The sequence below is a fragment of the Triturus cristatus genome, chromosome 8 (assembly GCF_964204655.1).
Source record: "Triturus cristatus chromosome 8, aTriCri1.1, whole genome shotgun sequence".
NCBI classification, from domain to species: Eukaryota; Metazoa; Chordata; class Amphibia; order Caudata; family Salamandridae; genus Triturus; species Triturus cristatus.
In genome coordinates, this window is record NC_140591.1 from 1,659,910,203 (window position 1) to 1,659,936,843 (window position 26,641).

The 26,641-nt window shown below is 46.6% G+C and overlaps 1 protein-coding gene across 4 annotated transcripts in view; it reads left to right on the forward strand.

Annotated features, from left to right (window-relative positions):
- LOC146808505 (transient receptor potential cation channel subfamily M member 2-like) overlaps window positions 1–26,641 on the forward strand; it is a 2,014,188-nt gene that overhangs the window by 922,977 nt on the left and 1,064,570 nt on the right. For all 4 annotated transcript variants that reach the window (XM_085623584.1, XM_085623586.1, XM_085623585.1 and 1 more), the window contains one exon: window positions 1,594–1,706. In XM_085623584.1, coding sequence (XP_085479710.1) covers window positions 1,594–1,706 — 113 coding nt within the window. The remainder of the gene's footprint in view (window positions 1–1,593; window positions 1,707–26,641) is intronic.

Here is a 26,641-nt window from a genome sequence, read left to right on the forward strand (position 1 = left end):
TGAAAATGTACTTTGTGACCAAATAAAGTGGCACTTAGTACAGCTCTGTGTTGGTCCACTCATACATCTGGCCCCCTGCACTTCATCTGTTAACTGTCCATTCCAAGGCATGTCTTCTTGACAGTAAAAACAAATCTCTGCTGTGGATTCTTATCACATCGTAATGTGTGCTTGACTTTTCGCAGAAGTTGTTAGTATTACTTTAGGTGTAGCACAGAGAAAGTACATCATTTTTATATGAATTACTTTATTCTTTTAACGGAAGAGTGCCAAAGACTGGTAAATAGTGCAGTGATGTAGGACACAAATATGGCGAAGCACCCATAGACACACCTAGGGCCCGATTCACAGAACTAACTTAAGACAAAATCCTAAACTTACTACCATTTTGGTATTCACAGAAGCCACTTACTCATTTTGGTATTCACATAAGTTAGGAGTACTAACTTTAGGATTCCTAAATGCCTTCTGTGAATACCGAAAGTCTTAAAGTTAGGATTTTTATCAGTTTAGGAGTAGTAAAGTTAGGACTCCTAACTTTAGGACTCCTAAATGCCTTCTGTGAATTCCGAAAGTCTTAAAATTAGGAATTTTCTCAGTTTAGCAGTAGTAAAGTTAGGACTCCTAACTTTAGGCCTCCTAAACTGACTTTTGGTATTCACAGAAGGCATTTAGGAGTCCTAAAGTTAGGACTCCTAACTTCTGTGAATACCGAAATGAGTAAGTGCCTTCTGTGAATACCAAAATGGTAGTAAGTTTAGGATTTTGTCTTAAGTTAGTTGTGTGAATCGGGCCCCTAGAGCCTAACCCTCTGGGAGCGAGTCTTGTCCAAGCCACATGAAACCTAGCTCCCTCTTCTCAGCTGTCGGAAGCTATGCTACGTGGTCTATTCCCAGGAGCTGTTTAATAAAATAACCGTATTATTTGCAATCAAGTTAGGGTTTGTTTCAGACTATTTCATGCATCAAAATAAAAATAAAACAAATCCTGTATAGCCATAAAGTAGAATCACATTTTTACTGCTAAGTAAGATCCATTAAATATAAAACATTTATCAGCAGACAAGTGAAGGTAAAACAATAATTGAAATGTTGACTGGACACAGCTCCTCCAGTTTGTTGCAGAGGCACTGAGGGTAGTGGTAAATTCTGGCCTCCTCCCCACATTTACATGGTGGGGCTATCATTTGTTGTTACGCCGCTGCACATTTTCCTAAATTGTGACTGTTCTTTGAAAGAGAGTGTATAGAGTCCCTGAGTCCCTGAGACTCTCTTGTTCTTTCCCTACTCCCTAAATATTCTATGGTATGCCTAACTTAATTTCGTACCCAAGCCATGGTTGGCCAACCATCACTGTCTTCCATCCTAGTTCATCTTCTAGAGAAGTCCTCATGTCCCATGTTAGCCGCACAACCAGTTCCGTAACTTCACTATGGGGATTAGATGTACTATGGGAAACGTTTTCCTTCATATTATGCCTTAGGCTTTACCACTAAAGCCTTTATGTGGTGCCTTCGTTTTTGTGTATTATTCATCTGTTTTCAGTAATAGCCTGGCCATAACTGCTACTCTTTAGCTATCTCTCTTATTACAGAACTATCTGAACAAGATCTGGTGGGGGAAGCTGTCCGAGAACAACTCCTTGTTTTCGCTTCTCATCTGTATGGTGTTTTTCCCTTTAATTTGCACGGATTTCATCACCTTCAGGTAAGACCTCCATATTAGTAGTACACCAACGCCATGCATGCATGAAAGACTGATATATACAATTAAAATCCTCTACGCTTATTGCAAGAATTCTGCTTAGTCACAGTTTAGACTGCGGTTTAAAGCATAATAACATTGTAATAAGACTGTCATGTAAATGAATATGTGAGTGAGTGAATGAAGTTGACCAGCTGTTATCCTAATCAAGGGCTTATTGTAAGGCACTTGCTGTCTGTGGCCTCCTCAGAAAACTGGGCTCCGAACCCTGCATGAGTCCCATGTAGAGACCGAAGCATTTGCTTGGCTTGAAAAACCAGTGTCATCCTCTCCTGGTGAACATTTTTCTGACATGCTTTGTTTTTCTGCCAGTGGACTCAGAAATCTGTGACTAGTTGAATGTGACTACTGCCCTTGTATTCCAGGCTATAAAGAGATTACAGGCCTTCCTACTGTGCCCCTTGATGGAGGTTGTATTGTCACGCACATTTCTAACCCTGTTGAGGTTATGCTGGCCAGGGCTCTCCTTGGAATATTAGCTTGAAGTTACCTTTGACCAAGGAATTTATTTTATATCCACATTGACACAGACCATCTGGGATGAGTATCACTTACATTACCATTTTTCAACCTCATCAAACCATTGTTTTTCTTGTGGCAAGCTTTAATAACTTGTCAAAGATTGTGATGGGTGCTTTGAAAGAACCATTGGAGAGGAAGGGGTTTATCAAACATCTGTGCCTATTGTTCACCTATCAGGAGACACCACAGATGGAAGAGGCGTTCAGATAATGCAAGCCCCTATCTGATAGAGACATCTTGCAGCAGATTCCTTAACTGTGAATTCTCCCCAGGCATCAGACTGGATCCGGAAATTCTTTCCAGCAGTACATCTGTGTGCCAGGGGGACAGCGCCGTACGGCTCCGCAATGACGCAGTCTCCAAATGTGAAGTGAGCTGTGCCATATAAGTCCTCTCCGGCGCCCGGACATCAGTTTCCTCTTTTCCACGCTGCAACGCGGATCTGGTGAAGCGGTTCCAAGGCGTGCAAGACCCGTATTCGACAGATGTCGGGTACGGATCCCTATTCCATGTGCATGTGGTGTCCAGGAGAGCACCACAACTCCGAGGAGTACGATGCCTGTAAACGGCTGAAACCTAAGATCTTGTGGGAAAGGTGTATGAAGCTGTTGACCACGCAGCTCTCCCAGTCAGAGTCCAGGCAAAGTCGGTCTCCTCCCCATGTTCCTGCCTGGGCATGGTCGAAGAGCCATTCCTGTGAGTGTCGCTCACCTAAATCGGGTAAGTCTCATCGCAAAACATCGAAGTCGCAGTGGATTTCAGCCTCGCCATGTTGCAATGTGGTCTCTGCTGGTTCCTCCTGTTCCTTAACAGAGCACGTCACACAAGGGTCGACCCCAAGCCGCCCTCCTTATCCTGGAGCCGGGGCGCCTCTGACCCAGATGCAGGAATATTATCATACCCTGCAAGCATTTTTTGGGTCCATGCCTCCCCATGGAGCACCTTCGGGGCCCAAGGAGGTAGGAGGGTCCTTTGACAGGAAAAATACAGGCACGTTCGCCCTCAGCGCCGGTTGTGGACCTCGACTCTGTTCCTGGAGTCATCATGGCATCATTGCACAGCTGGGTGTGGCTTCCACTGATGGTGCCGGGGGCGTCAGATGATGCGGTGCCGCCCCATTTCTTGTGGGCCTCGGAGGAGGACATGACGCTCATGGTACATGAAAATACGACGTCACTCCGAAATGGATCGGCACTGGTGATGCTGCTAATGGCCTCGGCAGTTCCCTGTGTTGTCTCTTATGCATTCAGTAGTGGCAGCTGGCTGTATTGCTGTTTATCCAGCATTGCACAGTGGCACAGATGATGTCAGGGACGTCGACCACTTGGTTAGTAAGCCTCTTGGAGAACGCTTTTGGGGTGAGGATGGTGGTCTACTACCCACCCCTATTCTTGATCTACTTTCTCCGCCACGAATGGCGACGGAGGCTGGTACAGCTTGTGCTGAGGGGGTATAGAGGGCTGCTGATGTGTTGAAATAGCACCTTCCTTCTATGTCCTTGTCATCTGATCTGTTGGTGGATCTGCTTCATCAGGGGATGACAGGTGTTGAACCCTTGCTGCCCTATAGTGAGTCTCTATGTGACATTCTTATGGGAATTTGGGCGAAGTAAGTGACTGGAGTCTCTGTTGATTGCGCCGTTTCCCATTATCATCATCCAGCTCTCGATGTCCCTGTCTGTCTCTCTCAACACCCTACTGGGTATGTCGTGCAAGCAGTTACGGCTTCGCAGAATCCAAATGTCTCTCCTTTATGTCCACCAGGTAGAGAATCTTGGTGGTTGGAGTTGTTCAGTGGACTATCTTTGCTTCGACTAGTTAGGCCTTGAGGTTGTTTAACACGGCTTGTGTCTTAAGCAGGGTTTCATATGCATTATGGGACTCTGTCACCCATCTGCTTCCTTCCCTTCCTGAAGGGGTCAGGGACGAACTCTGTCAGCTTGCGCAAGATGGTCATGAAAAGGCGGAGTTTGATATTAAGACAACAATGGACACCACTGATTCTATTGGTGGGGCCATGGCTAGGTCTGAAGTTCTTCGCAGACACGCTTGGTTGCATGAGTTGAAATTCCCTGAGAATGTTTGGGAGAGTTTGGAAGATATGGCATTTGATGGTGTTCGTTTATTCGACAGTCACACAGATTCAGTGACATAAGGCATCATGACTGGTTGCTTCTAGAAGGGCTTTTTCAGCCTTTTGCTCTCATTTATATAGCCACAGTAGTGGGTGGATCTTTAGATTTCAGGATTAAAATCCTGCCTCTGCTGTTGTTACACTTTGTGGTGTTGAAGTTTTAAGCACTACTTCTTTCTTACTGTGTGAGTGTTCGACTCCGGATTTGACTATTTTAATCTCCGAATTGTTTATGCAGCTGTGTAGCTGGTTTGTTCTTTTATTTTACTCTGATGAGGAGCTTAGACTCAAGAGTTCATACCCTTTTTGGGTATTTGTCTTATTCTACGTGAAGTATTGGATTGCTATTGTCTAGCTTTTTATGAGTACTACTTAAGTAGTGTCTTGTTTGCTATTAAATAGCTTTCTCTGAGTACCCAGCCTCGTGCGGGCATCACACAGCTATACAGCGTAGTCCTTATTGTACTCCGTTGTATGCTCTGTTAAGGGCTATTGTTGTGGGCTAATAGCCATTCTTTTCCTCTGGGTTTTCTTAGCCAGGGAAATCAAGGCAGTACGTTTTCTCTTCTTGAGCGGACTATATGCTTATTATGAGTGCTTCCATTTTTTGAAGAGCTATTGGTCAACTTAGAGTTTACGGTTGTATTCTTTAGAATGCATGAGTTCGTAGCTCCCTCCTTGGTGGGAGGGTATAGGACAGCCAGGAGCTGTAGCTCAGAGGTCATGTTATGTGCCTTTGGTGTGACAGACCCCTCCGATGCAAGGGTTTGAGTCTCTCCACCAGCTGCAAAGTATTAATAAGTTTCCTTTGTTCAATTTTGGAACATATGGGAACTTTGTGTGTTCAGCTATCTGAGAGGCAGTGTCTAAAGCGGTTAAGGCCGTTTCGGTCATGCGCTACATAGTAGGATGGTTTTAGGCTTTATAGGAAAGCTCTTGTTGTTCTTCTCCTACAATGTTTTTTGTATATATTATTCTCTTTGAACGTTAGATATTGCCTGTCTTCTTGAGGCGAATTTGCTCTGTACTTAACAGTGCTTGGGAGATCAAGGCTGTTGCTTCTTGAAGAAGTGTTAATATATTTATGTAGTTGTATATGTATATGGCAGGGGCACTAAGCAATAAATATATCGCACCAGTAAAAGTGGAGTCTGTTTCCTGTTTTCCGCAAGTATATATATTCCAACACAATCGGATCCTACCAGCAGCGCGCACAACTTTGGGTGCCATCGTGATGGGGCTGAATCCAAGCCCTTGATCAATTCCACAAAACGAAGAAGCGACACACTGCAGATCCAGTTTAAGCTTTTATTTTCACAGCTGAAAATAAAAACTTAAACTGGATCTGGAGTGCATCGCATCTTTTTGTTTTGTGGAATATTATATATATATATATATATGAACACGAAAAACAAACACCACTTCAGTGCTGTGTAATCAGGCCATGTGTAATTAGGCCCACCAGACGTGCTCTGTAAAAAGTGCTTTTGTTCCAGGTAACATAAAAACTTTCAAGCATTACGTGTTTCGGTTCCAGCGAACCTTAATCATATGTGACTCTGTATCTGGCTCATATGGTTTATTTTAAATGAGTTGTTATGGATATTGGAGAGACAATACCACTTGGTATTTAACGTGTCAGTTGGTTTACATTCTTTGCACTTCATCAATTATTGGCACTGACCATGATTTTTTGCATATTTGCGCTCTGACATTGTTTTTAATCTGTGTACAGTCAAGTTTTTATCATTGATAATACTTCGCACATAGAATGATTCTAGTTTTTTAACCTCCTTGTAATATCTATATATTTTTTTACCTTGGGCTTATTTATTTAAATTCTGCATTGTTTCTATTTATGTATTTATTTATTGAAGTGTATATATCAAGAGTTATGCTGTATCTCTAGTAGGGTTTTTTCCATTAACAGCTCCATGCAACAGTCTGTTATCTATTTTGTTTGCACTGACCTTCGACCAGTCCTTTGTTGTGATTAGTCGCACTGAGTAGTTGTGTAGTGAGTCGTCACCAGCGCGTCAGGAGATCAAGATCGCTGTGGCGATCGAAACGCATCTGGGGCGGACACTCATCTGTTTCACTGTGGTGATATTGTGAAAAAAGAAAAGGACTTTGAACCTTTGATTTGGATTTATTGGAGATCTTTGTTGGTCCGTACCTGCTTTGTTTCCCTCTCGCTGCAGAGACCAACAGGTGAAAAGCCCTCCACAGCAACAAGCTCTTCAACCTTTTATTAGATATGAACGCATAACAGTCTGCCGAATCCATATCAGCTTGTCAGTCTTTCAAATGCCTTACGTGTTACAAAGTTCAAACCTTCTTCCTCAGAGGCTGCTGACTTGCAAGGGTGCATGTTTCTGCCCCCCCCCCTTCTTATATAGCACGCACCTGTATATGCCGCTTAGATAATGACGGCACATTATGGGTCTTTTTAGTGTCCAGAAAATGTCATCCCCAAATGGGTGCACGATTCAATACTGTTGGAAACATTTGCAAGCCCTGCCACTGAGAAGCACCACCCCGTCATCACAGGGGGCCACGGGGTGAAGTATTTACCGAGCTTCATATGTGGAATACAAGTACAGGATTGAGAACGGAACCGTCTGCTGAGGCCTATTTGAGGGCTTTGAACTTTTGCAAACAGTGAATGGTGCACCCATTGAAGGAATTAATTAATCTGTCAATACAATACCCAAAATCCAATGGGGCTGGCCATTCGGGCCGTGCTGTCAAGGACTACTTAATTGACTTGGCGGTTCCAGAGTATGCACTTTCTCGACCATCATGGCCTCCGAAGAAGAAGTTATTCACTTCAAAACGTGTCAGGATACAGATGGAACAGCTGTGAAAGGAGTCGCCATGTCGGATGCCGTTTATACCCAATAAAGGTCTGTGACCGTGTACTGGAGTTTGAGTGCTTTTCGTCTTTGGTCAAACTTTGGATCTGGAATATATATATATATATATATATATATATTACCTACTGGCGGTCGCCAGTAGGTAGTTATAGTTAGGACCCCTTTTCCATAGGAAATCCGCAACATTCTATTTTGAATAACTTTGGCGCCGGTCGATGAATCCTCGCGAATTTCTCAAAATAGGTGGGGCGCTACGCTCCGCTCCTACCCTGAAAGTCTCGGGGGGATTCGTCAAGCGGGGGCTGAGATAAAAGGGGGGTCCCAAAACGCGTTTTTCCCATGCATTTTTCCATAGGACCTTTAGAACGAGCTACAGCCCGAACGGCTGAACAGAATTACTAGAAATTTGGCAGAGAGGTAGCCATAAGGTCAAGGAAGTGCCTTTTGCAGGTCTGGTGTAAATCTGTTCAGTATTTCCTGAGTAAATGGCATTTAAAAGCATATATATATGTGGGCGGAGCCTAACCACACATCTCATCCTGAGATCTGATTGGCTGTCAGCACTTCATCCAAGAAGTGTTGGCAGCCATCTTGGGACAAATATACATGATAGCACCTCATTAAAAAGCATTGCAGTTAATAGAAGGTTTTAAGACTTTAGTTACATTATAAATCATTTGTTGATGGTACCATACTCATTTTAGGAATTGTGGTATGTTCTAAGGTGATTTCACCATGTGAAAAAGCCTTCTGCTGGGATATCATGATTGAGAGAAAAATATTTTCTCATGCTTTTACCACAGAGGTTTGGAAGGTGATCTATAGGCTAAACTGAGAGCTTATTTTCTGTAAATTCACATTATCTTTCTCAGTCATGTGAGAATGAAGTCTGATATTCTCAGTAAAACATGTACATCCAACAAGGGCAGAGACTGTCAGTTGATTCCTTTGTGTTCTACTGCAGCTTCCCAGAGTGTTCCAAAGAACTACTAGAGCGCTAACAGTCCTACTTATGATAAACGTATGGCACACCTGAAGCCATCTTGCTTGGATTAAAGTGGTAACTCTTAAAACATTTAATTTAAAAAGGAACAAAATGAGGGGGTTCATTTTTCCATAAAAAGTATGATTAGTGCTGCAGAAAGAAAAATTAGGTCACATTTTGAGTGACTTCTCAAATCCTCTTCTATTTCATTAAAAAATTCTGACATGCAGACTGAAACATGCCCTTTCAATACCAGCAGCAGTTTTCCCTGGTGAGCAGTAGCTTTACTACAGTGATCTAATGAGCAAAAAGAGTGCTAACATTCTGAATTTATGGCAAATGTGTGACACATCTGAATGCCTTCTTGATGGAATCAAAGTAAAAAACTGAAAGTATTTCCTACTGAGGAGACTGCAGTAAATGAGGAAATTAGGAAACTTCATAACAAATAAGTCTCCCAAGATGGCCACCAGAGACAAAAGAGCCCAAATGTAGCCCAAATATCACCCAGATGTAGCCCAAGTATAGCCCAATGACAGAATGTCCCAGAATGTTCTTAAAAACAACTAGAGCGCTTACTGTCTTCATTATGACAAAAGTATGGCACACCTGAAGCCATCTTGATTGGAATAAACTGGTAACACTTAAAACATTTAATTTAAAAAGGAACACAATGAGGAGGTTCATTTTGCCATAGAAATTATGATTAATACTGAAGAAAGAAAATGAGGGCACATTTTGAGTCACTTCTCAAATCCTCTTCTATTTCATTAAAAAATTCTGACATGCAGACTGAAACATGCACTTTTAATACCAGGAGCAGACTTCCATGGTGGAGTAGTTTTACTACAGTGATCTAATGAGCAACTAGAGTGCTAACATTCAGAATTTATGGCAAATGTGTGACATATCTGAATACCTTCATGATGGAATCAAAGTAAAAAACTGAAAGCATTTCCTACTGAGGAGACTGCAGTACATGAGGAAATTAGGAAACTTCATAACAAATAAATCTCCCAAGATGGCCACCGGAGACAAAAGAGCCCAAATGTAGCCCAAAATCAACCAGATGTAGCCCAAATATAGCCCAATGACAGAAGTGTGCAAAACACTTATTATTTTGTGTTTTTGCAGTGTTATATAGTGCAGACTTGTCAGGTATTGGAGTGCTTTACATGAGCATTGGTTACATCACACAAGAACAAATTCATTTTGGTTGTAGACATGGGGAGACTAAGTGATTTGACCAGAATCACAGAATGTCGAGCTGAAGCATAAACTTCAACCTGGTTCCCCAGTTGCAAAGTCTGCAGTTCTGGAAGTAACACCACATCCTCTCCCCTAAGTGCAACATTTAATCAAGTGGTCAACTGGATAAAAAAACATAAAGATAACAAATAATTTAAAAGTGCTTTGTCGCTATTTGAAAACTCAGAAAATATGTCCTTATTTTAGTCTTTTAGAGCACTAACCATAATTTTGATGCCAATAAGACCCTCTCATATATGTAATTTCTAAAGGAAATGCTCTAGGTATTACAGTTTTGATTACATCAAGATGATGTCAGGCGTTCCACACTTTTGTAATAAATATAGAATGTTAGCAATCTAGTTGTTCATTAGGATACTGTTGAGAGGCAGAGGCCAGGGGCACGGACTCTGAAAATTGAAGGCAGGTAGGAGGGTGCAAAGGCAACAATTTAACCACACTGAGCAGGCAGGAAGGGCCGTGGAAGCACAACAGACTATGGAGGGCAGTGGAAAGGGGGGCAGGGGCAACAAACCAACAATACAGGACTTGCAAGAGAGGCTGTTGGAGGGAAGATCTATTACGGGTCAAGGAAGCTAGGGGCGGTCCCCAGATCCCCGGGAGCCACCACAGAACTGAGCAGGAGAGTGAGTCAGGGACAAAAGGGGCACCTTAATTTGAGCCGGGGTGCCTAGGAACGCTTGCTCCAAAAATGAAGAAAACAGACATATGAGACATGGAATTGGAGGCAGAATACAATGGCAGTTTAATGAGAAGATGCAACTTCAAAGAAACCGCAGAATAGAGACATAAAGTACAAAAAACAGAATCCAGATAATCATACAGCTGTCATAATATTCTCTGTATCTCAATTAATGTACTGACAGAGAGAGAGAGAAAACACATCTATAAATGCATCATGAGAAACAAGTTACACCAAGGAAAATGTTACCTAGGAACACTCACGTTTACTCTTAGAGCAAGCATTCCTGCAATTACAATACAAAATCTTTTAAATGCAAAAGTAAAGAGAACAATGGTTAAACATAACATGACATTTCATATAGGTAAAATAGAATAAGATACTTCAAGCAAAGCAGAGCAAGACATTTTAAGCAAAGGAAGACAAGAGCTCCCAGCTCTTGGGGAAAACCTGCACTGCCTGTTAACCTACATACAGACGGCGAGGTAGTCCGTCGATATCTGTGGGTGCTCCCTTTTTATATCATTTTGTGGGCTCCTTTGCACGCCACATCTACCTACGTATGCTACCCAAAAGCTTCGACTGCAGATTTTACCAGACATTTCGTCATTTACCCACTTAATGCTGACAATGGACTGGGTGAAAAGGTCAGTCTCTCAGGCCAATCGCTTATCGTAAGTTCCATAGAGCAAGCAGAAAATAATGGGTATTGTACGGGAATTCAATATATTCATGTATAAAATCTCCTCAGTTCTCCTAACTTGACGCTCTGCGGTTGCCACTTCCTTAAAAGCGGGAAACCTGCCCAGGAAGCAAGTACCAGTCCAGGATGCAGCCTACTGTATGTCGACAGCTTCAGGGGGATGTTGAACTTTGATACCAAGCACGGAGCACTCGGGTAGGGTGGGGGCTACTAGTTTGGATCAGAAGGCCTCGCAGACCTGCCTTCAGACTGCTATACACTAAAATTGCAGAGCTATGGTCAATTTAACAAAGAGGCCTACATATTGAACAGAAGGGCCTACACAGGGGTTTTATGCTGGCTGAGTGGTAAGGATGTCTCAGGATAATTATATAGCAATACAGGACCCGCTGGTCAATTTAATACGGCCTACAAATGCAGCTGGCAGGGCAAGGACAAGGGTCTCATACTTCAGGTGTGGACAGAACGGGCCAGGGGCCCCCTGTGATACAAAATCTACCCTCCTTCAAGGCTGTGGCAATGTAATAGACCATTGTGGGCAGAAGGAAGAGGCAATGGTAGTACAACCATACATGCCAACAGACCCGATTCAGCCAGGAAACGTCCAATGTTTTTAAGCTCAAATGGGCTTTATTTGATCTGTCTCCTGTCTACAATATCCTCTTTTTCAATGTAACTCAAAGGGGAAAATCAATACCCCAGTTTTTTTTCAAAATCCCCCTCTTACCAAGTTCAAAATGTTCGCAAGTATGGTACATTGGATCATGGAAGGAAATGGGATAGGGACATGGACTTGGATAACAGAGGACAGGAGGGACATGGAGAGGTGCACCAAACTGACCCTGCAGGGCAGGCATCAGGGTTTGCAGCAGCACAATACACCACACAGGGCATGCAGGACGGGAGTGCAGCACAACAATCCATAGAAAGCAAGAGGGAGGGGACAGGACCATGCACATGGACAACAGAGAACAGAGGGGCAAGAGGCAATGGTAGCTAGCTGACCATAATGGACAGACAGGAGAGAAAGCTGCAGCATAACAGACCATAAAGGGCAGGAGGGACGGATCAGGGGCATTACAATGGAACAGACAAGCCAGGACGGAGGGAGTAGGGCTGGGGGCAAGGGGGCAGGGCAGGAGCAGCAAGATAGCCATGGAGGTCAGGCAGGATGGGCACTAGAAGCAAGACACACCATGAAGAGCAACAGTGAGACTGTGATGGCATACACACAGACCATGGAGGGAAGGTGGGAGGGGGTCAGGGGCAGCTAACTGACCACACAGGGAAGGTGGGAGGGGCCATGGCAGCACAGAAGACCATGCATGGCAAGTGGGAGGGTTAGTGGCAGCACAATGGCTATGATGGGCAAGAAGGAGGGTGGAGGGGCATGCACAAAGGACAATGGAGGATAGAAGGGAGGGTCAGGACCTGTGCACAGACAAGAAAGTTCAGGGGAAGGGACCTCACAACAGACCACACGGGGCAGGCAGGAGGAGCAGTTGCAGCACAACAGACCAGGGAGGGCAGAAGGGCGTGGCAGTACAATGGACCATGTAGGACAGGAGGAAGAGGATAGGGGCATGGCATGTGGACAGGCAGGGTGGAGGTGGCAGGGACAGGTTACAGTCATCTGACAATGCTAGGCAGGTGGGAGGGGAGTGGCAGCTCAACAGAACACTCAGAGTAGATAGGAGTGGCAGGTCCATGGGACATGGTGGGCAAAAAGGATGGAGCAGGGGCATGCACAAAGACATCGGAGGGCAGGGGGAAGGAGAATAGGGGCAGCAAGCTAAGCACAGAGTTTAAGCAGGAGGTCAATGATGGGGCATAGAATTGGGCAATGGAGGGCAGGAGGACTGGACTGGTACATCATACTAAATTGAGGGCAGTGGCAGCACATCAGACCATGCATGGCAGGAGGGAGGAGGCTAGTCCATGGATTCACACAACAGAGGATAGGGAGGAAGGGGATGGGGCAGCAAGCTAACTGTTCAGAGAAGGCGGGTATTAGGAACTTTATTGTTTTTAAAACATTGTGTCTGTGCGAACTACTTAAAATATGAACAAGTATGCAGCATAATCTCACTTTTATTCAGGAAGAAGAGGACGTTTGTGACTGTGACTCCGGGCTCACTTGGCAGAAACACCCCCTGACCCTCCACCCCCTATCGCAAAATGTAATGCCCGTGAAAAGGGTAGGTGAACACAGTGTTATATAGAACATAGTCCTGAGAGCACGATTGAAAATGAAAACTAGATATAGTGTATGGTATAAACTATGCACCAAAAAGTGTGATATAAGATGAACCGGGCGTGAAATATAATTTGCAATACATTGTGCGCAATGACAGATTCATTGGAGAGCGCGAGATAGCACAGGCACTAGCGCGTGCTATGCGATATGCGCCTTGGAGTGTAATATGCACAGGGCAGTGTTGTGTAACCTAACTAGTCTCTAAAGTTGTAATATAAAATATGTGCTGGGGAGTGTAACGTTGCATATGCACTGTGACAAATATATGGATCCCAGATTGTAATATGTATGGCATAGCACTGTGCGTTATAACATAGGCATCGAGAAAGGCACGTTAGATGGGGCAATATAACCCGTGCGAAGACAAGTGTGGCATGACATATTCACGGGGTGGTGTTACAGTGCACATGGGCTAGAGAGTGTCATAGCATATGCACTAGCTAGTGGAATACAACACAGAGGTGTGTGGCACTCGGCAGGCAATGGTGGGTGTAACACAGCATTGGGCTCTGTCAGGAGCACGCTGTGACTCTCAAGTGATGTTCGTCCCCTTTCCAGAGAGTAAAATAAAAAGTATTACACATCCGGCAGTGGATGTGTGTTTTATTAACCGTGAGGGGGGTTTCTTGCATAGTTTTGGTCGAATTTTTGTCGAATCCCCTTTGAATGGCTTGGTGTGCATGTGTATTAAATGTGCCCGTCAATATCTACCCATGTTTGTATAAATAAACGACAAGGGTGTCTACCAGGATTAGGCACGGTAGGGCATCAGACATGTCAGAGCTTCACTAGTGGTGTAAATACATTCCACGTGGATTCATTGCATGCATAGTCGCCTTTTAATGAATATCACGCAAATCGTCATGGTGATAGGTACGTACGGTTTGTCCAGCATGTCCTAGGTGTGTCTATAAATATATATTTTTTAAAAATAATAAAAAACAGTGGCCGGCCCTGGGGATTGGGGTCAAAAAAATATAATTAGGAGACTGGCCCTGGGGGATGGGGTCATCAGGGCCAATAAATTAGAATAAGAAGGGGAACCAAACAGCCCCCCTTCTTAAAAAACTAAAATAAATAAAAGACTGGCATCGTGCCGGAGGCCATGCCCCCTCCGTGCAGCACTCTGCAAACGCGCCCCCAACAGGCATCTCCAGTATGCGCCAGGGAGCTGCGCTGCAGCCAGGTGTTCTGAGGCCAAGCCCCTTTTTACACCTCTCTGCAACGCAGCTCTGTGGCGCTTACTGGAGGTACCTAGTGGTCTAGTTTGACCCTAGGGACCCTTAGGATTCAGGGGGACTCTCAACTTAGAACAGCCACAGGGCGCGTTTACACAGTGGTGAAGGGAGGGGACGGGGCCTGAGGTGACGTGTGCAAACACGCACTATGGCATGTTTTAAATTGGGGATATAATTTCCCTTCAATACTGAGGGCCCCTGGGGGCTAACTAGCCCACCAAGTGCTTCCAGTAAGCGCCACTGAGCTGCATTGCAGAGAGGTGGTCCAGGCCGTGCCACTTTTTACACCTCTCTGCAACGCAGCTCTGTGGCACTTACTGGAGGTACCTAGTGGGCTAGTTGGACCCTAGGGACCCTCAGGATTCAAATGAACTTAATCTCCCAACTAAAAATGGACACAGGGCGTGTTTACACAGTGGTGAAGGGAGGGGACGGGGCCTGAGTTAATGTGTGCAAAAACGCCCTGTGGCCTGTTTTAAGAGGTAGTTTTAATCCCCATGCCCTATTATACACTAGGGGCTTACAGAGGAGGTCATGCTAATCACAGGGGGACCCCAACGCATAATGTTCCCTAGTGTATGTAGGTGTTTTCACTGTATTCTAAGTGTCTTTTAACATAGCACTGGCTCTAGGACTGGTTAGTCAGACTCAGTTACCACCAGTATCCGTCTGAAAAAGTTGAGGGTACAGGATGATTTTGCAACAAGGCTTCTTTCTGCTCTTCTTTTTGTTCTTTCTGCACGTTATCCTTCTTCCTGCACTTATCTTCGTATTTGAGGACTTCTGTTGCTTCTTTCTGCACTTCTTTTGTTTCTTTCTGTGCATTTTTTCTTCTTTCTTCACATGTCCTATCTCTGTAGGCATAGTTAGAAATTAGCATTTAAAAAACCTTTGAAATTCACTGAAAAAACCATGGGTTTCACACACGTTATAGTTAGGAATTAGCATTTAAAAAACCTTAGAAATTCAATGAAAAAACCAAAGGTTTCACACATGTTATAGTTAGCTGGACATTTCACTCGTAAAAAACCATTGAAATTCCCCCGTTATAGTTAGTTCAGCTAACTATAACTCACGCGCCCGCAATGCACTACTGATGACGTCACATATTACATCACTCATGACATGGTCACTGACATCACTCATGACATCACTGATGACATCTCAAATGACATCACTGATGACATCACTGATGACATCATCCAGTGATTGTGTGTTTTTATGAAAATTATATATTTTTTATATTTATGTATATCTCAAGGTCAAAGGAAGAATAAATGGGTATATAAGTGTCTAAATGGATACTTTTTTTGGAATTTTTTTTGTGTAACTGACTGTTTAAGTGTATCATAGTGAATACATGGCTTACTGAGTAATCTTTAAATATTTAAATATCTGTATCAGTTTCTTACTTTGTGTATAAGTGGCTGCATGGGTTGGTGAGTAGCTACATGAGTGTCTATATAGGTTATTAGTTGGTTTTTTATCACTATGAGTGTCTGAGTTTCTGTATGGTTCGGTGGGGGGTATTACTTAGTGCATAGGTGCATGAATGAGTGACTCACTGTTTGTATGTGTTGAATACAGCATGTGTGCAGGACTGTATGGGTGGATGAGTGTGTGCATGGGTGTGTTAGTGAGTGAATGACTGTCTCAATAGTGTCTTTATGAGTAACTACATATGTTTTAAACTAGTATATGTGACTATTGGTGTATATAAGTGAGTATATGTGAGAGTGAGAGATTGGAAGAGTTCCTGTATGAATAAGTATGTGTTTCTATAAGTGATTGTTTAAAAGAGTAAGTATATGTAAGTTTCTGTAGAAGTAAGTGTGGTGGTGTGTGTATAACTGTATATGCAAGTAAATGGATGATTGATTCTTTATTAGCATGAGTGACTATGTGTGTGAGTTACTCTATGGATGAGTGGCATTGTGTAACGGGATGTACAGGTGTATGAGTACATATGATGAGTGAGTACATGTATGAGTGACTGTAGAGGACTGTTGGTGAATTACTGTATGTGTATGTGGTTCTTAGAATTACTGAATAGGTTGTTGTAACTGATATTGATATGTTCATTATTTTGAACATTTTAGTTTCTATTTTTGAATGTGTGTTTCAATGGTTATATTAGGGGGAGAGGAGGTCTGCCACTCTATCACAAGGATGATGTCATCAGTGTTGTCATCAGTGATGTCATTTGAGATGTCATCAGTGATGTCATGAGTGATGTCAGTGACCATGTCATGAGTGATGTAATATGTGACGTCATCAGTAGTGCATTGCGGGCGCGTGAGTTATAGTTAGCTGAACTAACTATAACGGGGGAATTTCAATGGTTTTTTACGAGTGAAATGTCCAGCTAACTATAACATGTGTGAAACCTTTGGTTTTTTCATTGAATTTCTAAGGTTTTTTAAATGCTAATTCCTAACTATAACGTGTGTGAAACCCATGGTTTTTTCAGTGAATATATATATATATATATATATATATATATATAGTATGTTCGCGAAATCCCCCAAAAAGCAGGTCTATCCAGCTCAGCTCCTATTCTGAAAGTTTGGGGGTGATTCGTCAACCCGGGGCTGAGAAAAAAGGGGGTCCCAAAAAGTGTTTTCTCCATGTTAATTTCCATAGGGAATTTTATTTTAGGCTACAGCCCGAACTGCTGAACGGAATTACACCAAATTTGGCAAAAAGGTAGATCTTAGTTCAGAAAGTGACCTTTTTTTAAATGGTGTAAATGCGTTAAGTAGTTGTTGAGAAATTTAAAAAACAAAAGTCAAAAAATCTATTTCCCATTGGAAACTTTAGCCAAGGCTACAGCCCGAACTGCTGAATAGAATTACATCAAATTTGGCAAAAAGGTAGTGCTTGATTCAGAAAGCGTCTTTTTTTTTTTTTTAAATGGTGTAAATCCGTTCAGTAGTTGGTGAGAAATTAAAAAAAAAAGTTTTGATATCTGGGGCAGCGGTGGGTTTGTGCACCCTCCCGACTACGTGCTTCACTATGATTGGCTGCCACGACCACGAGCTTCACTGTGATTGGCTGCCAACACTCCAAACCAGGAAGTGTTGGCAGCCAAGAATACAAAAAAAGATTGAAAGAGAAGAATAGGGGGCAGGGTAGAAACACCATGACACCCTAGTCCTGCTCAGGGTGGGTCCCCCAGGCCACAAATGTATTTTTTTTTTTTTTTAAATGTCCAAGTGCGCACTGGGTGCTCGAATCCGGACTGAAAAAATTAAAAATAAATGAAGCGGGGGCTCCCCCACTTCATTTAAATGAGCCCCTGGGTGGGCCAAGTTCCGGGGGCAATCTTATAATTATATTGTGGGGGCCTGCGGGGCCTCCGCAGCCCCGGAGACTGCCACCTCCCATGTAAATTAGGTGCGGGAGGGCATACGGCCCTCCCGAAGCCGAGGGGAACGCCACCTCCCCGGGGCTTGTTTTGTAATTGGTCCCCCCTCCTGGAGCCCTTGACGGCCCTTGATGGTCCTGGGGACTGCTACACCCCAGGGCCGGCTCCTGCAATGTCCAGGGGAGCCCACCCCCGGGACATTGTTGTTTGCTATGACAGCGTGGAAGCACGTCTCGCACACTGTCATAGCAAACTCTGGTTTGCTTTGTTGAAGCGAGAGGAGGATAACCTGCTCTTGCTTCAATGAAACAAAGCAGGATTGCTTTTGGGCAAGAGGAGCTGTATGTTAGCAGCTCCCCTTGCCCAAAAGCAATGCCGGTTCCTGCAGGAGGTGGGGAGCCGGCGGGAGCATGGGGGCATTGGGGCTCACCCCACGGTCCCCAACGAAGAGACCAGGCCCTGGGGGCCAGTAGAACACAAGGGAAGAGGGACCACGCGGCCCCCCTTCTTAATGATTAATAAAAACATTCAAGAATTGGGTATGCACCGGGGGATGGGATCCTCGGGGCGAATATAAATTAATGGAAGTGGACCGTTTTTTTTGGTCAAAAGTTTGGAGTGGCGATCCTAACGCGGCGCTCAGCACGGCCCCCTAGTGTGAACGCGCTGGGTGCGCGGCTCTCAGCGCGACCCCTTAGTGTGAACGCGCTGGGTGCGCGGCTCTCAGCGCAGCACCCGAGTAATTCACAGGTCTTTAAAAGATCATTTACCTGTAAATGAGGCTTTGATGTAATTTCACCTCTTCTTAGAGCCCCTGTATCTCCACTCTGGCTATGAATGGAAGAATTAGCCCTCCCCGAAATTTTTATCAGCCTCCCCTGAAATTTGGCTCTAGTTGCGCCCCTGACCGGCGTGCGCTGGCTCTGCTCACTTCTCTTACGCTTACAGAATTCCATAGATTCTATCCGCCTTATGTCAATGATCCAGCAGTGGGGCTGGGAATATCTTGCAGACAGGATTCTGGGCCTTTCCTGAGGCTTGATTTGCAATCCTGATGCTCCGCTGTGGTTGCCACTTGTTGGCAGCCAATTAGAGCCAAGCTTGTGCTCGGGGTTAGGCTCTGCCAACATATGTACTTATCCAATCGCTCCGCCAATCCCCAAGTACTTATAAATTCACTATACACTCTCCTTGCAGTACTCTAATCATCCAGTCTCTACCCATGTACTCATAGAATGAACCAGAAAAGGTTACAGAACCAAGGTCTTCCCCACTGCCAGAGGTAACATGGTTGCGTGTGCAGTCAACAGCACAACGTAATGTGGTAGGGACCAGGGCCATCATGCATACATAATGAACACACAGACACAGTTAGATAGATAGTGGAAGTGGCTACGGGCACGTGTGCTCGGCACCTTTTTATTACCAGGGTCACATGTCCAGTGACGTCTGTGCTGGATGCGTGTGGGGTGAGTGTAAGCCAGCCCACAAGGAATAGTTGGTGCTGGCAACAACTACAACAGTGATCGTCGGATCACACACAGACATTCAATCATAAAGGGTCCATGACTTGTGGTGCACTAAGGTAGGGGCACCAGATCTTTAATCACACACAAAAGACTGTATCGTAAAGGATCCATGACTTCTGGTGCACTGAGGTGGGGCACCAGAGATGAGCATTCTGATGTGAAGAAATTGTTAATGTCCCTTCGGGATATTCCTGCTGCCTGAGGTGACATTGTTGCGTCTGGTGTCTACAGCATGAAAGTCAATCATAAAGGGTCCATGAGTTGTGATCCACAGAGTTAGTGGCACCTGAAGAGCTCGCCGTGTGCGCAGCCAGCGATGATGGCGTGTCCTTGCAGGATAGGATTGGATTGGATGTGTATGAGACCTGCTGACCACAGTGTAGGCCGGAGGCAGCGGTCAGCAAGGGCCTACAACCACGTGGTGTTGACTTGTGGTGCACTGAGTTAGTGGCAACAGTGGCGCTCAGCGTGTGCGCAGCCAGCAATGATACGTGGTTCGGGCGGGCCGCACTGGGAGCCATGTCTTTTGCCTATTGAATTCTGCGTCAATAAGGCCACGTGGTGGTGACTTGTGGTGCACTGAGTTAGTGGCATCAGAAGCATTCAGCGTGTGCGCAGCCAGCGATGATGTGTGGTGCGGGCGGACCGCACTGGGAGCAATGTCTGTTGCCTACTGGACTGCGTCATCTGCAATTGCGACTCGATCTGAATTGTGAGCCCTGCTGTCCACAGTGTAGATGGAAGACAGTAGTCAGCGCAGACATCGAGGAATGCTTTTTGTCACGTCCTCTTGACAAAATCTGAGGACATAGGGTACAATTCTCTCTGCAATTAATAAATCAAGACTCAATTCAAATTGTGAGCCCTGCTGACCGCAGTGTAGGTGTATAGAACAAAAGATAAAATATGTATGGAATAAATTGTTGAAATGTGTATGTTTCAGAGATGTTATAGTTAGTTGCCTACTGGACTCTGAAATTAATGAATCAAGACTGAATTTGAATTGTGACCCCTGCTGACCACAGTGTAGGCCGGAGGCACCGCAGCCTGCAACCTCAGACAGTGGATCGACGCCTGCGCCAACACCCTCGCCCCGCTTCAGAAAATCCCCAACAGCCACCCCAGCAAGAGAGCCACCTGGTTCACCGACGAGCTCCAGACCTCCAAACGCGCATGCCGGAAACTGGAGAAGATATGGCTCCACGAACGCACACAGGACAACCACTCAGCCCACAAGGACGCCACCCGCAGACATCACCACCTCATCAGATTAGCCAAGAGATCCTCCTTCAAAGACCGCTTGGATAACAATGCACACAATAGCAAAGAGCTCTTCAGCATCGTAAAGGAACTCTCCAACGCCAACGACATCCCGCCCTCACAAGAACTGTGGGACTCACTAGCCATCTTCTTCCACCGCAAGATCGCTGACATCCACAACAGCTTCAACACCACGACCGCCCCGACTACGCCAGACTCCACCTCCCCTGTGAACACCACCAGCGCCAACCGCCTGACCTCCTGGTCCAAAGTCGACGACGACGAGACACGCAAGGTCATGAACTCCATCCACTCAGGATCTCCGTCAGACCCGTGCCCACACCACGTATTCAACAAAGCAGACACAGCCATCGCACCCCCAACTACGGAAGGTCATCAACATCTCCTTAGAAACAGCGACATTCCCGGAAAGCTGGAAGCACGCCGAAATCAACGCCCTCCTCAAGAAGCCCAAAGTGGACCCCAAGGACCTCAAGAACTTCCGGCCCATCTCCCTGCTCCCGTTCCCGGCAAAGGTCATTGAGAAAATCGTCAACATGCAATTGGCCCGCCACCTGGAAGACAACAACATCTTGGACCCATCCCAGTCCGGATTCAGACGTAACCACAGCACTGAGACAGCCCCCATCGCCACCACAGACGACATCAGGCACCAACTAGACAACGGCGAAACATCAGCCCTCATCTTCCTGGACCTGTCAGCCACCTTCGACACGGTCTGCCATTGCACTCTAAAGACACGCCTCCTAGAAGCCGGAATCCAAGAGAAGGCCCTTGAATGGACCACGTCCTTACTCTCCGGCAGAACCCAGAGCGTCCGCATCCCACCCTTCCGATCCGAAGCCACCGACATCATCTGCGGCGTCCCCCAGGGCTCATCCCTCAGCCCGACGCTGTTCAACGTCTACATGGCCCCCCTCATACAAGTGGCCCACCATCACAACCTCAACATCATCTCCTATGCCGACGACACCCAGCTCATCCTCTCCCTCACCTAGGACCCACACACCGCCAAAACCAACCTACACGAGGGAATGAAAGCCGTCGCCGACGGAATGAGGTGCAGCCTTCTGAAGCTGAACTCAGACAACACGGAGGTCCTCATCCTCGGACCCACTCCCTCATTCTGGGACGACTCCTGGTGGCCAACCACACTGGGAACAGCACCAACTCCCACCGACCATGCACGCAACCTAGGATTCATCCTCGACTCCTCCCTCTCCATGTCTAAACAGGTCAACGCCGTCTCCTCCTCCTGCTACAACACCCTCCGCATGCTCCGCAGGATCTACAAGTGGATCCTGACCGAAACAAGAAGAACGGTGACACAGGCCCTCGTCAGCAGCAGACTGGACCACGGCAACGCACTCTACGCAGGAATCCCAGCCAAACACCTACAACGACTACAACGCATCCAAAACGCCTCCGCCCGACTGATCGTCAACGTCCCCCGCCGCAGCCACATCACCCCCCACCTGAGAGACCTACACTGGCTCCCCATCGACAAGAGGATCACCTTCAAGCTCCTCACCCACGCACACAAAGCACTCCACAACGCCGGACCAGCCTACCTGAACAGCAGACTCAGCTTCCACACCCCCACCCGCCAGCTCCGCTCCGCCAGCCTCGCCCTCGCCGCCACCCCCCGCATCCGACGAACTACCTCCGGTGGCAGATCCTTCTCCTACCTCGCCGCCAAGACCTGGAACACCCTCCCTACCCACATACGGCAGACCCAAGACCTACTCGCCTTCAGAAGACTCCTCAAGACCTGGCTCTTTGAACAGTAGCAGCACCCCCCCTCCCCTCAGCGCCTTGAGACTCTCACGGGTAAGTAGCGTGCTTTACAAGTACTCTGATTGTAGGCCAGAGGCAGCGGTCAGCAAGGGCCAACAGCCACATGGTGTTCACTTGACCTACATAGAGTTAGTGGCACCTGAAGCACTCAGCGTGTGCGCAGCCAGCGATGATGCGGGGTCCAGGTGGGCCACACTGGGAGCAATGTGTTTTGCCTGATGAATTCTGCATCAGTAAGGCCACATGGCAGTGACTTGTGGTGCACTGAGTTAGTGCCAATTGAAGCACTCAGCATGTGCACAGCCAGCGATGATGCGTGGTCTGGAAAGGCCGCACTGGGGAAAAATGTCTGTTGCCTACTGGACTGTGTCATCGCGACTCGATGTGAATAGTGAGCCCTGCTGTCCGCAGTGTAGACCGGAGGCAGCGGTCAGCAAGGGCCCAAAGCCTCGTGGTGTTGAGTTCAGCTGCACTGTTAGTGGTACCAGAAGCATTCAACGTGTGCGCAGCCTGCGATGATGCGTGGTCTGGGCGGGCCGCACTGGTAGCAATGTCTTTTGCCACGTGGTGGTGACTAGTGGTGCACTGAGTTAGTGGCACCTGAAGCACTCAGCGTGTGCACAGCCAGCGAAGATGCGTGGTCTGGCCGGGCCGTACTGGGAGCAATGTCTGTTGCCTACTGGACTGTGCAATTAATGAATCAAGACTCAACTTTAATTGTGAACCCTGCTGACCGCAGTGTAGGCAGGAGGCAGCGGTCAGCAAGAGCCCACAGCTATGTGACGTTGACTTGAACTGCACAGTTAGTGGTACCTGAAGCACTCAGTGTGTGCACAGCCAGCGATGATGCATGGTCCGGGCAGGCCACACTGTTTACAATGTCTGTTGCCTACTGGACTGCATCATCTGGAATCGCTACTCTATCTGAATTGTCAGCCCTGCTGACCGCAGTGTAGGCCAGAGGCAGCGGTCAGCAAGGGTCCACAGACACTAGGCATTGAGTTGAGCTGCACAGTTAGTGGCACCTGAAGCACCCAGCATGTGCACAGCTAGCGATGATGCGTGGTCCGGCCGGGCTGCACTGGGAGTAATGTCTGTTGCCTACTGGACTCTGCAATTAATGAATCCAGACTCAATTTAAATTGTGAGCCCTGCTGACCGCAGTGTAGGTTGGAGGGAGTGGTCAGCAAGGGCCCACAGCCACGTGGTGTTGACTTGAGGTGCACAGAGTGGGATCATTTGGTCTTCTTAACCGATTATACTCTCTTACACAATTTGCATCAGCACTAATCTTGGATTGTGAGCCCTGCTGACCGCAGTGTAGGCCAGATGCAGCGGTCAGCAAGGGCCAACAGCCACGTGGTGTTCACTTGCGCTACACAGAGTTAGTGGCACCTGAAGCACTCAGCGTGTGCACAGCCAGCGATGATGCAGTGTCCGGGCGGGCCGCACTGGGAGCAATGTCTTTTACCTAATGAATTCTGCGTCAATAAGGCCACATGGTGGTGACTTGTGGTGCACTGAGTTAGTGGCACCTGAAGCACTCAGCGTGTTCACAGCCTGCGATGATGCGTGGTCCGGGCAGGCCGCACTGGGAGCAAGGTCTGTTGCCTACTGGACTGCGTCATCTGTAATCGCGACTCAATGTGAATTGTGAGCCCTGCTGTCTGCAGTGTAGGCCAGAGGCAGCGGTCAGCAAGGGCCCACAGCTACGTGACATTGACTAGAGCTGCACAGAGTTAGTGGTACCTGAAGCACTCAGTGTGTGCACAGCCAGCGATGATGCATGGTCTGGGCGGGCTGCACTGTTTACAATGTCTGTTGCCTACTTGACTGCATCATCTGTAATTGCTACTCTAGCTGAATTGTCAGCCCTGCTGACCGCAGTGTAGGCCGGAGGCAGCGGTCAGCAAAGGCCCACAGCCACGTGGGATTGAGTTCAGCTGCACAGTTAGTGGCACCAGAAGCATTCAGCATGTACGCAGTCTGTGATGATGCGTGGTCCGGGCAGGCGGCACTGGTAGCAATGTCTTTTGTCTAATGAATTCCGCCTTAATAAGGCTACGTGGCGATGACTTGTGGTCCATTGAGTTAGTGGCACCTGTAGCACTCAGCGTGTGCGCAGCCTGCAATTATGCGTGGTCCGGGCGGGCCGCACAGGGAGCAATGTCTCTTGCCTACTGGACTGCGTCATCTGCAATCGCGACTCGATCTGAAATGTGAGCCCTGCTGTCCGCAGTGTACATTGAAGGCAGTAGTCTGTACAGACATAACTCTGTGGTGCTGTGCCGCTGGGTTCGCAGGGGCCTGTGTCGAGGACGCCCGAGATCATGGCGGTGGCCTCGTGGCAGGGTGAGGACCGCCGCTCTGGCAGACGCGTTGGCCTTCACAGAAGTGAACCACGCCCAGAGCTCTGGCCTATTTATTCACACTCCGACGCTGGAGTGGCGTACGTTGGACCAGCCCACTCCGCTTCCGGTTCCGCTTACAGGGTGGGACGACACAGCTACATGGCCGAGATCTTCCCCACTGCCTGTGGTAAAATGGTTGCGTCCACTGTCCACAACAGTACAAGCACCAGCAGTATATGTACACATGGAGAGGTCTGTGCTCTGCATAGTGAGGTCTGTCGAGCACATTACCGCTACACTTGGTTCCCACGTCTTCCAACATTCAGCTATTGTGTGGCTGAGGGGCCATGCCATTTTGGCTGTTCTGTTCTGCGCTGCCTTGGTGGTAGTAGGGGGGTCCAAGGGGGAGGTCCTGGGGGTGGTGGCAGTGGGTGTGGTGGCCTTCTTGGGTGTCGCAGCTGCATGATCAGTAGCTCTATGACATGTGTTGGTCTTCAGATGTGGTTCTGGGCTGGGCTTCCTTTCATACTGTAGGTAGTCGTCCTGCTTTACACCTGTAAAAGGCAGATGTTAAATTCCTACTGCTAACGTGGCTAATCGCCTGTTTTTGGATCGCATCGCAGATTTCACTGGTCGTTGAAAATAGCGGGAAGTGGTGTTTTTGTGGTTTTTTTGCACGGGAATGCCTATTCTGCATATCATTTGCGTTAGTTGTCACTCTCATTGGTGGTGATGTTTTTTTGCGGAAGCTATCGCTGGAAAACTGGCCATATTGGCTGTTTTCACCAGGTTGAGAATGGGTTAATAATTCCTTTGCTGCGCTAAAGTGCCGATAACTCAGCGATAAGTTCTTGAGAATACTTCCCATCCTTTTTATTAATTGTTTTGTCCTGATTCGTGCACCCAGCTGCTTTAAAAAAAAAATAGTAATCATTTTTTGGCCCTGTGGCTTTTTGTGGGATCCCCTGAGCAGGCCTAGGGGGTCAGGGTGTTTGTACTCTGCCCACTTTTCTTGTTTTTTCTTGTTAATCGCATGTAGCTACAACAAAGTCCTAATAAACACAAGGGCTTGTTTTAGAGTCACTTTATAACCGAACAGTTGGGACTTATCTCTGAGTTATCGGCAGTTTAGTGCAGCAAAAGTGGCAAAAGAATTATCGCCCCATTCTCAAGTTGGTGCACACTGCCCCATTGCCAACAGGCTGACAGTACCAACACAGCGGACAATCAACATTGTTATACAGACAAAGCTGCTGGCTCTGCTGCACCTCTTGGCCTCTGGTATCTTCCAACTAACAACTGCGAGAGTCGGAAGAGTCTCACAGCCAGCCCTATTAAACTTCTTCACATGTCTTGGATGCATGTCTACAAAAGCAACGTAGGGCCCCTGTATCCGCACCACCTGCTCGTCCCAATTCGTAGTATTCCTGCACAACCAAACCCAACCCCAGCCGTTGTTTGACGCCTTTGTGCTCCTGATCCAAGATTGTAGTCACTGAAATGGGGGTGCGCCTGGTCATGAAGTCTAGTAGTCAACAGTAGTGGAAAAACAGTACTTTATTAGAAAACCATAAATTAACAACACAAAAATATCAAACAACGAGTTACATTGCCAGCGGGGAACATCAACTTGTGGATCGAAATAACTTTAGATCGTCCTGGAAATCCCAAAACTCCGTATTCAGAAACCTGTTGGATAAATGAAGACAATGGTCAAGCGTTAGTATGGTCACAAACGTAATATGGTACAATGTATTGTACTTGGACAAACCAGAATGCTTACAGGTATGATCAGTCCTGCAGGTGCGCGAGTTATATTTACTATAACGTGAATTTCTAAGGGTTTTTAAAATGCTAATTTCTAACTATAACGTGCCTAAAACCTATG